The sequence below is a fragment of the Entelurus aequoreus genome, linkage group LG18 (assembly GCF_033978785.1).
Source record: "Entelurus aequoreus isolate RoL-2023_Sb linkage group LG18, RoL_Eaeq_v1.1, whole genome shotgun sequence".
NCBI classification, from domain to species: domain Eukaryota; kingdom Metazoa; phylum Chordata; class Actinopteri; order Syngnathiformes; family Syngnathidae; genus Entelurus; species Entelurus aequoreus.
Genome location: NC_084748.1, coordinates 46,880,197 through 46,893,426, shown reverse-complemented (window position 1 = coordinate 46,893,426; position 13,230 = coordinate 46,880,197). Strand labels below are relative to the sequence as shown.

General features: G+C 40.8%; 1 protein-coding gene across 3 annotated transcripts in view; it reads left to right on the top strand.

The window, feature by feature from the left end:
* LOC133634203 (microtubule-associated serine/threonine-protein kinase 1-like) overlaps positions 1–13,230 on the top strand; it is a 382,209-nt gene that overhangs the window by 342,041 nt on the left and 26,938 nt on the right. For all 3 annotated transcript variants that reach the window (XM_062027288.1, XM_062027287.1, XM_062027289.1), the window contains 5 exons: positions 1,770–1,846; positions 4,089–4,297; positions 4,368–4,506; positions 9,402–9,534; positions 9,618–9,783. In XM_062027288.1, coding sequence (XP_061883272.1) covers positions 1,770–1,846; positions 4,089–4,297; positions 4,368–4,506; positions 9,402–9,534; positions 9,618–9,783 — 724 coding nt within the window. The remainder of the gene's footprint in view (positions 1–1,769; positions 1,847–4,088; positions 4,298–4,367; positions 4,507–9,401; positions 9,535–9,617; positions 9,784–13,230) is intronic.

The window sequence follows — 13,230 nt, the reverse complement described above, 5'->3', positions numbered from 1 at the left end:
GAGCATTTTAGTAGTGTATGTGAGAGTATTTCAGTAGTGTATGTGAGAGCATTTCAGTAGTGTATGTGAGAGCATTTTAGTAGTGTATGTGAGAGTATTTCAGTAGTGTATGTGAGAGCATTTCAGTAGTGTATGTGAGAGCATTTTAGTAGTGTATGTGAGAGTATTTCAGTAGTGTATGTGAGAGCATTTCAGTAGTGTATGTGAGAGCATTTCAGTAGTGTGTGAGAGAAAAAACATTTCAGTTGTTTATGTGAGAGCATTTCAGTAGTGTATGTGAGAGCATTTCAGTAGTGTGTATAAGAGTGTTTCAGTAGTGTATGTGAGAGCATTTCAGTAGTGTGTGAGAGAAAAACATTTCAGTTGTTTATGTGAGAGCATTTCAGTAGTGTATGTGAGAGCATTTCAGTAGTGTGTATAAGAGTGTTTCAGTAGTGTATGTGAGAGCATTTCAGTAGTGTGTGAGAGAAAAACATTTCAGTTGTTTATGTGAGAGCATTTCAGTCGTGTATGTGAGAGCATTTCAGTAGTGTGTATAAGAGTGTTTCAGTAGTGTATGTGAGAGCATTTCAGTAGTGTATGTGAGAGCATTTCAGTAGTGTATGTGAGAGCATTTCAGTAGTGTATGTGAGAGCATTTCAGTAGTGTGTGAGAGAAAAACATTTCAGTTGTTTATGTGAGAGCATTTCAGTAGTGTATGTGAGAGCATTTCAGTAGTGTATGTAAGAGGTAATTCTGAATAATGTCCCTAACGGCCCCTCATAGGACGCCATCCGCTTTAATGGAGGAAGGCCGATGGCGCTCGCATCCTTCCGATGGCCACCCAGCCAAAACCAAAAATTGGATGTCAAAACTTTTTAGCCAGTGTTAAAGTACGCAAACGTGTGAACAAAATGAGACGTTAAGCACCGAGCTACGTGAAAGAATGGCTGAGCTACAAGAGGAGGTAACCTCGCGTTCTGGAGCGTTGCGCCATTAAAAAGGTGCGTACCCATTCGATTGGCCCATTTTTTGGTTTATTCGTGAATAGCGTCGCCACGGTAACGCGAAATGCTCCCACCTTAAAGTACCCCCCGTCGGCACGAATGAGACCTTTCCGACGGCGTAACGTAAGTGGGGGTTCGTCGGCCGGTTCGTCACGTATTAAGTGTAAAAGAAATGTGCGGAACTATAATAAAAGTTGAAGTATGAGCAATAATAATACGGGCTGCTTGTTGATTGGCAGTTTTGTTCACAATCGACCAAGAAAATGTAGTAAAATGCAAATTCTTATATTAAGTTTGACGCCTACCTAAAAACTGTGGAAAACTACCCAAATTAATTTAACCCAGCAAGATGGGTTATATATTCAACCCAAACGATGGGTCGTTTTCAATAAAATGTTGGGTTAATGCTACCAAATAACAATATTTTCACGTTTTTTGTAATCCAAATGTCCTACAGGCAGAGGTCGGTATTACAACTTGTAGGTTTTTTTTGTAAGCTTTCCGCCATCTTTTTTTTGTAGTCCACACAATGATCTATGTTTCCTACAATAGAAGTAAAAAATATACCAATTGTAGCCATGTTGCCATAGCGATAAGGAGTAAACCGCACGGTCAGCGTAAATACCGTTGACGGCCGAGAAGCACAACAAGCGACATTTTTGAAAGCGCACGCAGATGTCGGTGAATTCACCATGCGGAGTTAGAGGTGGTTAACTACCTGCGCGTACCAAGGTGGGTGAAGACGTCGTCATTTTAATGTGACAATCTTGTGTGTGGCCCCAGGGGAAGGCGAGGGCCATCAAGCCGCCAAGCGAGGAGGACTTTCAGAGCATCAAACTGATCAGCAACGGAGCTTACGGGTAAGAACTGAACATAAATCAGACCATGTTTTGAGGATTATGTTGAAACCACGTGGTTCTGTTAGCCTCGGACTTCCAAGGGGGTCTCAAACTCAATTTCCCTGGGGGTCGCCGGCGGTAAAATTGGGGTGAATTCCCTTCAGAATCACTTTTTAAATGTGTTAACTACTTCCACCAGCAGCTGTGAGTGGAATTAATGTCAAAGTGAAAGTGAAAGTGAAAGTGAAAGTGAAAGTAAAAGATATGTTCGTTTCCCAGGATACGCACTTTCAGGAAGTTGCTCTTTGCCCAGTGTTTGTGATTGTGGTGCAGCCATTTTGTGACCACTCACATCCATTATAACACTTATATAAGACTTTTGAAGTCATTTTGATAGTAGGCAAATATAGACACTTACATCATGTGTTGCCTTCATTTTAACACTTTTATAAGACTTTTGAAGTCATTTTGATAGTAGGCTAATATAGACACTTACATCATGTGTTGCCTTCATTATAACACATATATAAGACTTTTGAAGTCATTTTGATAGTAGGCTAATATAGACACTTACATCATGTGTTGCCTTCATTATAACACTTATATAAGACCTTTGAAGTCATTTTGATAGTAGGCTAATATAGACACTTACATCATGTGTTGCCTTCATTTTAACACTTTTATAAGACTTTTGAAGTCATTTTGATAGTAGGCTAATATAGACACTTACATCATGTGTTGCCTTCATTATAACACATATATAAGACTTTTGAAGTCATTTTGATAGTAGGCTAATATAGACACTTACATCATGTGTTGCCTTCATTATAACACTTATATAAGACTTTTGAAGTCATTTTGATAGTAGGCTAATATAGACACTTACATCATGTGTTGTCTTCATTTTAACACTTTTATAAGACTTTTGAAGTCATTTTGATAGTAGGCTAATATAGACACTTACATCATGTGTTGCCTTCATTTTAACCCTTTTGTAAGACTTTTGAAGTCATTTTGATAGTAGGCTAATATAGACACTTACATCATGTGTTGCCTTCATTATAACACATATATAAGACTTTTGAAGTCATTTTGATAGTAGGCTAATATAGACACTTACATCATGTGTTGCCTTCATTTTAACACTTTTATAAGACTTTTGAAGTCATTTTGATAGTAGGCTAATATAGCTAATATAGACACTTCCATCGTGTTGTCTTCATTATAACACTTATATGAGACTTTTAAAGTCATTTTGATAGTAGGCAAATATAGACACTTACATCATGTGTTGCCTTCATTATAACACTTATATAAGACTTTGGAAGTCATTTTGATAGTAGGCTAATATAGACACTTACATCATGTGTTGCCTTCATTATAACACTTATATAAGACTTTGGAAGTCATTTTGATAGTAGGCTAATATAGACACTTACATCATGTGTTGCCTTCATTATAACACTTAAATGAGACTTTTGAAGTCATTTTGATAGTAGGCTAATATAGACACTTACATCATGTGTTGCCTTCATTATAACACTTATATGAGACTTTTGAAGTCATTTTGATAGTAGGCTAATATAGACACTTACATCATGTGTTGCCTTCATTATAACACTTAAGGCTTTTAAAGTCATTTTGATAGTAGGCTAATGTAGACACTTACATCATGTGTTGCCTTCATTATAACACTTATATGAGACTTTTGAAGTCATTTTGATAGTAGGCTAATATAGACACTTACATCAAGTGTTGCCTTCATTATAACACTTATATGAGACTTTTGAAGTCATTTTGATAGTAGGCAAATATAAACACTTACATCATGTGTTGCCTTCATTATAACACTTATATAAGACTTTTGAAGTCATTTTGATAGTAGGCTAATATAGACACTTACATCATGTGTTGCCTTCATTATAACACTTATATAAGACTTTTGAAGTCATTTTGATAGTAGGCTAATATAGACACTTACATCATGTGTTGCCTTCATTATAACACATATATAAGACTTTTGAAGTCATTTTGATAGTAGGCTAATATAGACAATTACATCATGTGTTGCCTTCATTATAACACTTATATAAGACTTTTATGTCTTTGCGTCTCCAGACAGATTTTATTTTTGTATTTCTGGTCCAACATTGCTCTTTCAACATGTTGGGTTGCTGACCCCGGCCCTAGGGTGAAAAAGGTCATCCCATGACGAACTATTTTCGTCCACGTTTCCGTGGTCTCCTTGTGTTCCGTCTCCCAGGGCGGTCTACCTGGTGCGCCACAGGGAGACCCGTCAGCGCTTCGCCTTGAAGAAGATCAACAAGCAGAACCTGATCCTGCGGAACCAGATCCAGCAGGCCTTTGTGGAGAGGGACATCCTCACCTTCGCCGAGAACCCCTTCGTGGTGTCCATGTTCTGCTCCTTCGAGACGCGCCGGCACCTGTGCATGGTGCTGGAGTACGTGGAGGGTGAGGGCCACATGTCGGAAGCCTGCGGGTGGAGAAGAGGGCGTGCTCCATGGTGTTTGTGTGCCTGCAGGTGGGGACTGTGCCACCTTGCTGAAGAACATCGGGGCTCTCCCCGTAGAACTGACCCGCATGTACTTTGCCGAGACCGTCCTGGCCCTGGAGTACCTGCACAACTACGGCATCGTCCACAGAGACCTCAAACCTGACAAGTGAGTCTTTTTTTTTTGTAATTTTGCCTATCATTCACAACCCTTATGTAAGATATGTGTTTTCTTTTTTTTATGCATTCTAAATCGTAAAATACGGCAAGTAAGAGGTGGCTAGCAACAATGCAGCTAGTTGGAGTGTACTATCCCCTCTTAAAAACATCCAAAAAGCGCCAAAAATACTCCATTTACAAGTCTGCCATGATTAGTAGTCTTGTTGTTGAAATATGTAACTCTTACATGTTATTATGAATGTTACTAGATACCACATATATACTTACAGTGTGTGTATAAAACCTTGATGGAGGTTTTTGGATGTTTTTAGAGCGCTTTATAGGCGAAAAAGATACATTTACATGTCGTGACCTGAATATTAACAAGTATTAGCGATATTACTTTTATAGGCGCTAACGCCGAGGAACTACTTTTAGCTAGCTAACTAGCTGTCAGAATAATTGTATCTAAGTTATCACAAAACGTGAGTTCCCGGCAAGAAGACAAAAGTTAACAGCTGTCACATACCAAGTTATATGACTCCAGGGTAAACGGTAGCAAAATGAGCTCAAAAAGCTAGCACTTGAATGTTAGCATGCTAAAGTAAACACGCATACAGTTAGCATGTTTTAAATACCAAGTTATATGACTGGGGTAAACGGTAGCAAAATTAGCTCAAAAAGCTAGCATGCTTGCACGCTAACGTAAACATGCATACAGTTAGCATGTTTTAAATACCAAGTTATATGACTGTGAGGTGTATGGCTGCGGAATTAGACAAAAAAGTGTAAAATTTGCAAAAAATAAAAAGTTAGCATTGTGATGTTAGCATGATAGCATGCTAATGTTAGCACACTAACAGTTAACAGCTGTCACATACCAAGTTATATGACTCTAGGGTAAACGGTAGCAAAATGAGCTCCAAAAGCTAGCACTTGAATGTTAGCATGCTAAAATAAACATGCATACAGTTAGCATGTTTTGAATACTAAGTTATATGACTGGGGTAAACGGTAGCAAAATGAGCTCAAAAAGCTAGCGCTTGAATGTTAGCATGCTTGCACGCTAACGTAAACATGCATACAGTTAGCAAGTTTTAAATACCAAGTTATATGACTGTGAGGTGTATGGCTGCGGAATTAGACAAAAAAGTGTCAAATTTGCAAAAAATAAAAAGTTAGCATTGTGATGTTAGCGTGCTAGCATGCTAATGTTAGCACACTAGCAGTTAACAGCTGTCACATACCAAGTTATATGACTCTAGGGTAAACGGTATCAAAATGAGCTCAAAAAGCTGGCACTTGAATTTTAACATGCTAACATGCTAAAGTAAACATGCGTACAGTTAGCATGTTTTAAATACCAAGTTATATGACTGGGGTAAAAGGTAGCAAAATGAGCTCAAAAATCTAGCACTTGAATGTTAGCATGCTTGCATGCTAACGTAAACATGCATACAGTTAGCAAGTTTTAAATACCAAGTTATATGACTGTAAGGTGTATGGCTGCGGAATTAGACAAAAAAGTGTCAAATTTGCAAAAAATAAAAAGTTAGCATTGTGATGTTAGCGTGCTAGCATGCTAATGTTAGCACACTAACAGTTAACAGCTGTCACATACCAAGTTATATGACTCGAGGGTAAACGGTAGCAAAATGAGCTCAAAAAGCTAGCACTTGAATGTTAGCATGCTAAAATAAACATGCATACAGTTAGCATGTTTTGAATACTAAGTTATATGACTGGGGTAAACGGTAGCAAAATGAGCTCAAAAAGCTAGCACTTGAATGTTAGCATGCTTGCACGCTAACGTAAACATGCATACAGTTAGCATGTTTTAAATACCAAGTTATATGACTGTGAGGTGTATGGCTGCGGAATTAGACAAAAAAATGTAAAATTTGCAAAAAATAAAAAGTTAGCATTGTGATGTTAGCGTGATAGCATGCTAATGTTAGCACACTAACAGTTAACAGCTGTCACATACCAAGTTATATGACTCTAGGGTAAACGGTAGCAAAATGAGCTCAAAAAGCTAGCACTTGAATGTTAGCATGCTAAAATAAACATGCATACAGTTAGCATGTTTTGAATACTAAGTTATATGACTGGGGTAAACGGTAGCAAAATGAGCTCAAAAAGCTAGCGCTTGAATGTTAGCATGCTTGCATGCTAACGTAAACATGCATACAGTTAGCAAGTTTTAAATACCAAGTTATATGACTGTGAGGTGTATGGCTGCAGAATTAGACAAAAAAGTGTAAAAATTTGCACACAAAAAAAAGTTAGCATTGTGATGTTAGCATGATAGCATGCTAATGTTAGCACACTAACAGTTAACAGCTGTCACATACCAAGTTATATGACTCCAGGGTAAACGGTAGCAAAATGAGCTAAAAAAGCTAGCACTTGAATGTTAGCATGCTAAAGTAAACACGCATACAGTTATCATGTTTTAAATACCAAGTTATATGACTGGGGTAAACGGTAGCAAAATGAGCTCAAAAAGCTAGCACTTGAATGTTAGCATGCTTGCACGCTAACGTAAACATGCATACAGTTAGCATGTTTTAAATACCAAGTTATATGACTGTGAGGTGTATGGCTGCGGAATTAGACAAAAAAGTGTAAAATTTGCAAAAAATAAAAAGTTAGCATTGTGATGTTAGCATGATAGCATGCTAATGTTAGCACACTAACAGTTAACAGCTGTCACATACCAAGTTATATGACTCTAGGGTAAACGGTAGCAAAATGAGCTCAAAAAGCTAGCACTTGAATGTTAGCATGCATACAGTTAGCATGTTTTAAATACCAAGTTATATGACTGTAAGGTGTATGGCTGCGGAATTAGACAAAAAAGTGTAAAAATTTGCACACAAAAAAAAGTTAGCATTGTGATGTTAGCGTGCTAGCATGCTAATGTTAGCACACTAACAGTTAACAGCTGTCACATACCAAGTTATATGACTCGAGGGTAAACGGTAGCAAAATGAGCTCAAAAAGCTGGCACTTGAATTTTAACATGCTAGCATGCTAAAGTAAACATGCGTACAGTTAGCATGTTTTAAATACCAAGTTATATGACTGACAAAAGCTGTCTGTGAACCTACCAAGAAGAAGGCTTGTCAAACTCCACTGTGTAGGATGGGAAGCAACGTGAAGGTGTTCTGTTTCATTCATGTATTGTAACCCACAGAAAGATATTGTTTTGACCCGAGAACTACAAAGCGGAGAGAAAGCAGGATCTGCCCAAGTTCCAGGCACCTCTTCTTTGAACTCTTTTACGACCTTTTCTTTGAACCGACCTTTTCTTTGAACTGTTCTGTAACCAAAGGCGACGGCTGTTTACGACCCCCCCTCCCTTAGAAACAGCGTAATCAAGGAAAGTCCAAATAAAAGAGGAGGCGTGCAATCTTTCGTCAGGAGCGTGTTGGAACACCGTACAAGGGTACAGGTGTACGCGCTCTCCTCAATTGAGCCAAATTTAATGATGTCTCTGTTTAATTCCTTGCTTCTTGTCTTGTCTAATAGATGTGTTTGAACCTGACACTAGCTTATGCTGCTATATTGACATATTGAGCTGCTGCATTGCCTCCAAAGTCAGGACTTTGGGAAGGCCATTCTAAAACCTTCATTCTAGCCTAATTTAGCCATTCCTTTACCACTTTTGACGTGTGTTTGGGGTCATTGTCCTGTTGGAACACCCAACTGCGCCCAAGACCCAACCTCCGGGCTGATGATTTTAGCTCGTCCAAAGATAAGACCTTCTGGAGGAAAGTTCTGTGGTCAGATGAAACAAAAATGGAGCTGTTTGGCCACAATACCCAACAATATGTTTGGAGGAGAAATCCCAGGAACACCACGCCCACCGTCAAGCATGGTGGTGGTAGTATTATGCTCTGGGCCTGTTTTGCTGCCAATGGAACTGGTGCTTTACAGAGAGTAAATGGGACAATGAAAAAGGAGGATTACCTCCAAATTCTTCAGGACAACCTAAAATTATCAGCCCGGAGGTTGGGTCTTGGGCGCAGTTGGACAATGACCCCAAACCCACGTCAAAAGTGGTAAAGGAATGGCTAAATCAGGCTAGAATGAAGGTTTTAGAATGGCCTTCCCAAAGTCCTGACTTAAACGTGTGGACAATGCTGAAGAAACAAGTCCATGTCAGAAAAGCAACACATTTAGCTGAACTGCACCAATTTTGTCAAGAGGAGTGGTCAAAAGTTCAAGCAGAAGCTTGTGGATGGCTACCAAAAGCGCCTTATTGCAGTGAAACTGTCAGGTTCAAACACTCATGACATCTATTAAACAGACAAGAAGCAAGGAATCATGCAGAGACAGAGTTCAATTTAGCTCGTGAGGAGAACGCATGGAGCTGCACACTTAGTCACAGTCTCGCCCTACGCTCTATTTATTCAGGAGTTCCCCAGTCAACTTAACTGAGACCGCCTCAAGAGCAACTCCAGTACGCACAATATGTGACGGAATGTGCTGGGCCTTGTGATTTCGCCTCTGCTTCGTCTGCGTGCTGTCGTCTTGTCTTCGTTAAAGTCCTTGACTGTTAGCGGGCTAAAACAAGGACAACATCTGCGGCCGAGGCCACCCCTCAGACAAGAAGTTATGTCCTTGCACAGATAGAAAAAGTACAGCTTGAGCACTATAGCTAATAACTATAGCAACGGACTTTAAGCATACTAAAGTTGTGTGATGACTTACACATAATTATTCCGACAGAAACTTGCCAAGGGACATGTAGCCACCTCGTACTTGCCCTATTCTATGATTTAGAATACATAAAGAACGACGTGTGTTCCCGTTTAAAACTCCGACCGAGCCTTGCAGGCGTGCCAGATGATGTCGTGACGGACTTACCTAGGACCGTGTCTGCGTCTCCTCCTCTAGTCTACTGATCACCTCCATGGGACACATCAAGCTGACAGACTTTGGCTTGTCCAAAATGGGCCTGATGAGCCTCACCACCAACCTGTACGAGGGCCACATCGAGAAGGACGCCAGGGAGTTCCTGGATAAGCAGGTATGGTCTCCCTTCCTTTTGTTTATGTTTATGAATGATGGTGGTTGTCACAAGAATGTAGCCAAATAAATGTCACTGCTCAGGTGTGTGGTACGCCCGAGTACATCGCCCCCGAGGTCATCCTGCGTCAGGGCTACGGCAAGCCGGTGGACTGGTGGGCCATGGGCATCATCCTCTACGAGTTCCTGGTGGGCTGCGTGCCTTTCTTTGGAGACACACCCGAGGAGCTGTTTGGACAGGTCATCACAGGTGAGAGAGGGCAGAATGGAGGGTGTATGTGTCAAACTCAAGGCCCGGGGGCCAGGTGTGGCCCGCCGCATCGTTTTATTTGGCCCGACACGTCATTTAACGTGTTCTTCCGCATCATTTAATGTAGCCCGCCATGTCATTCAATGTGGTCTTTTACATCATTTAATGTAGACCGCCATGTGGTCTTTCACATCATTTATATTGGCCCGCCATGTCATTCACTGTGGTCTTTCACATCATTAATTGTGGCCCGCCATGTCATTCACTGTGGTCTTTCACATCATTAATTGTGGCCCGCCATGTCATTCACTGTGGTCTTTCACATCATTAATTGTGGCCCGCCATGTCATTCACTGTGGTCTTTTACATCATTTAATGTAGCCCGCCATGTGGTCTTTCACATCATTTATATTGGCCCGCCATGTCATTCACTGTGGTCTTTCACATCATTTAATGTAGCCCGCCATGTCATTCACTGTGGTCTTTCACATTATTTAATGTTGCCCGCTATGTCATTCACTGTGGTCTTTCACATCATTAATTGTGGCCCGCCATGTCATTCACTGTGGTCTTTCACATTATTTAATGTAGCCCGCCATGTCATTCACTGTGGTCTTTCACATCATTAATTGTGGCCCGCCATGTCATTCACTGTGGTCTTTTACATCATTTAATGTAGACCGCCATGTGGTCTTTCACATCATTTATTTGGCCCGCCATGTCATTCACTGTGGTCTTTCACATCATTAATTGTGGCCCGCCATGTCATTCACTGTGGTCTTTTACATCATTTAATGTAGCCCGCCATGTGGTCTTTCACATCATTTATATTGGCCCGCCATGTCATTCACTGTGGTCTTTCACATCATTTAATGTAGCCCGCCATGTCATTCACTGTGGTCTTTCACATTATTTAATGTAGCCCGCCATGTCATTCACTGTGGTCTTTCACATCATTAATTGTGGCCCGCCATGTCATTCACTGTGGTCTTTCACATCATTTATTGTGGCCCGCCATGTCATTCACTGTGGTCTTTCACATTATTTAATGTAGCCCGCCATGTCATTCACTGTGGTCTTTCACATCATTAATTGTGGCCCGCCATGTCATTCACTGTGGTCTTTCACATCATTTATTGTGGCCCGCCATGTCATTCACTGTGGTCTTTCACATCATTAATTGTGGCCCGCCATGTCATTCACTGTGGTCTTTTACATCATTTAATGTAGACCGCCATGTGGTCTTTCACATCATTTATATTGGCCCGCCATGTCATTCACTGTGGTCTTTCGCATCATTTATTGTGGCCCGCCATGTCATTCAATGTGGTCTTCCACATCATTTATTTGGCCCGCCATGTCTTTCAATGTGGTCTTTCACATCATTTATTGTGGCCCGCCATGTCATTCAATGTGGTCTTTCACATCATTTATTGTGGCCCGCCATATCATTCAATGTGGTCTTTCACATCATTTATTGTGGCCCGCCATGTCATTCAATGTGGTCTTTCACATTATTTAAAGTGGCCCGCCATGTCATTCAATGTGGTCTTTCACATCATTTATTGTGGCCCACCATGTCATTCAATGTGGTCTTTCATATCATTTATTGTGGCCCACCATGTCATTCAATTGGTCTTTCACATCATTTATTGTGGCCCGCCATGTCATTCAATGTGGTCTTCCACATCATTTATTTGGCCCGCCATGTCTTTCAATGTGGTCTTTCACATCATTTAATGTAGCCCGCCATGTCATTCACTGTGGTCTTTCACATTATTTAATGTAGCCCGCCATGTCATTCACTGTGGTCTTTCACATCATTTAATGTAGCCCGCCATGTCATTCACTGTGGTCTTTCACATCATTAATTGTGGCCCGCCATGTCATTCACTGTGGTCTTTTACATCATTTAATGTAGACCGCCATGTGGTCTTTCACATCATTTATTTGGCCCGCCATGTCATTCACTGTGGTCTTTCACATCATTAATTGTGGCCCGCCATGTCATTCACTGTGGTCTTTTACATCATTTAATGTAGCCCGCCATGTGGTCTTTCACATCATTTATATTGGCCCGCCATGTCATTCACTGTGGTCTTTCACATCATTTAATGTAGCCCGCCATGTCATTCACTGTGGTCTTTCACATCATTAATTGTGGCCCGCCATGTCATTCACTGTGGTCTTTCACATCATTAATTGTGGCCCGCCATGTCATTCACTGTGGTCTTTTACATCATTTAATGTAGCCCGCCATGTGGTCTTTCACATCATTTATATTGGCCCGCCATGTCATTCACTGTGGTCTTTCACATCATTTTATGTAGCCCGCCATGTCATTCACTGTGGTCTTTCACATCATTAAATGTGGCCCGCCATGTCATTCACTGTGGTCTTTCACATCATTTATTGTGGCCCGCCATGTCATTCACTGTGGTCTTTCACATCATTAATTGTGGCCCGCCATGTCATTCACTGTGGTCTTTTACATCATTTAATGTAGACCGCCATGTGGTCTTTCACATCATTTATATTGGCCCGCCATGTCATTCACTGTGGTCTTTCGCATCATTTATTGTGGCCCGCCATGTCATTCAATGTGGTCTTCCACGTCATTTATTTGGCCCGCCATGTCTTTCAATGTGGTCTTTCACATCATTTATTGTGGGCCGCCATGTCATTCAATGTGGTCTTTCACATCATTTATTGTGGCCCGCCATATCATTCAATGTGGTCTTTCACATCATTTATTGTGGCCCGCCATGTCATTCAATGTGGTCTTTCACATTATTTAAAGTGGCCCGCCATGTCATTCACTGTGGTCTTTCACATCATTTATTGTGGCCCACCATGTCATTCAATGTGGTCTTTCATATCATTTATTGTGGCCCACCATGTCATTCAATTGGTCTTTCACATAATTTATTGTGGCCCGCCATGTCATTCAATGTGGTCTTTCGCATCATTTATTGTGGCCCGCCATGTTATTCTACGTGGTCTTTCACATCATTTATTGTGGCCCGCCATGTCATTCAACGTGGTCTTTTACCTCATTTATTGTTGTCCACCATATCATTCAACATGTTCTGCCTCATCATTTATTGTGTCCCACCATGTCATTCAATGTGGTCTTTCACATCATTTATTGTGGCCCGCCATGTCATTCAACGTGTTCTACCGCAGCAATTAATGTAGCCCACCATGTCATTCAACGTGGTCTTTCGCATCGTTTATGGTGGCCCACCATGTCATTCAATGTGGTCTTTCACATCATTTATTGTGGCCCGCCACATTCAATACGGTCTGCCACATCATTTATTGTGGACCATAAAATGTAATATGTTCTGCCACTTCATTTAACCAGGCCCACCATGTCATTAAATGTGGTCTGTCACATCATTTATCGTAGGCCACCTATTTATTTAAAGTGGCCTGCCATGTCAT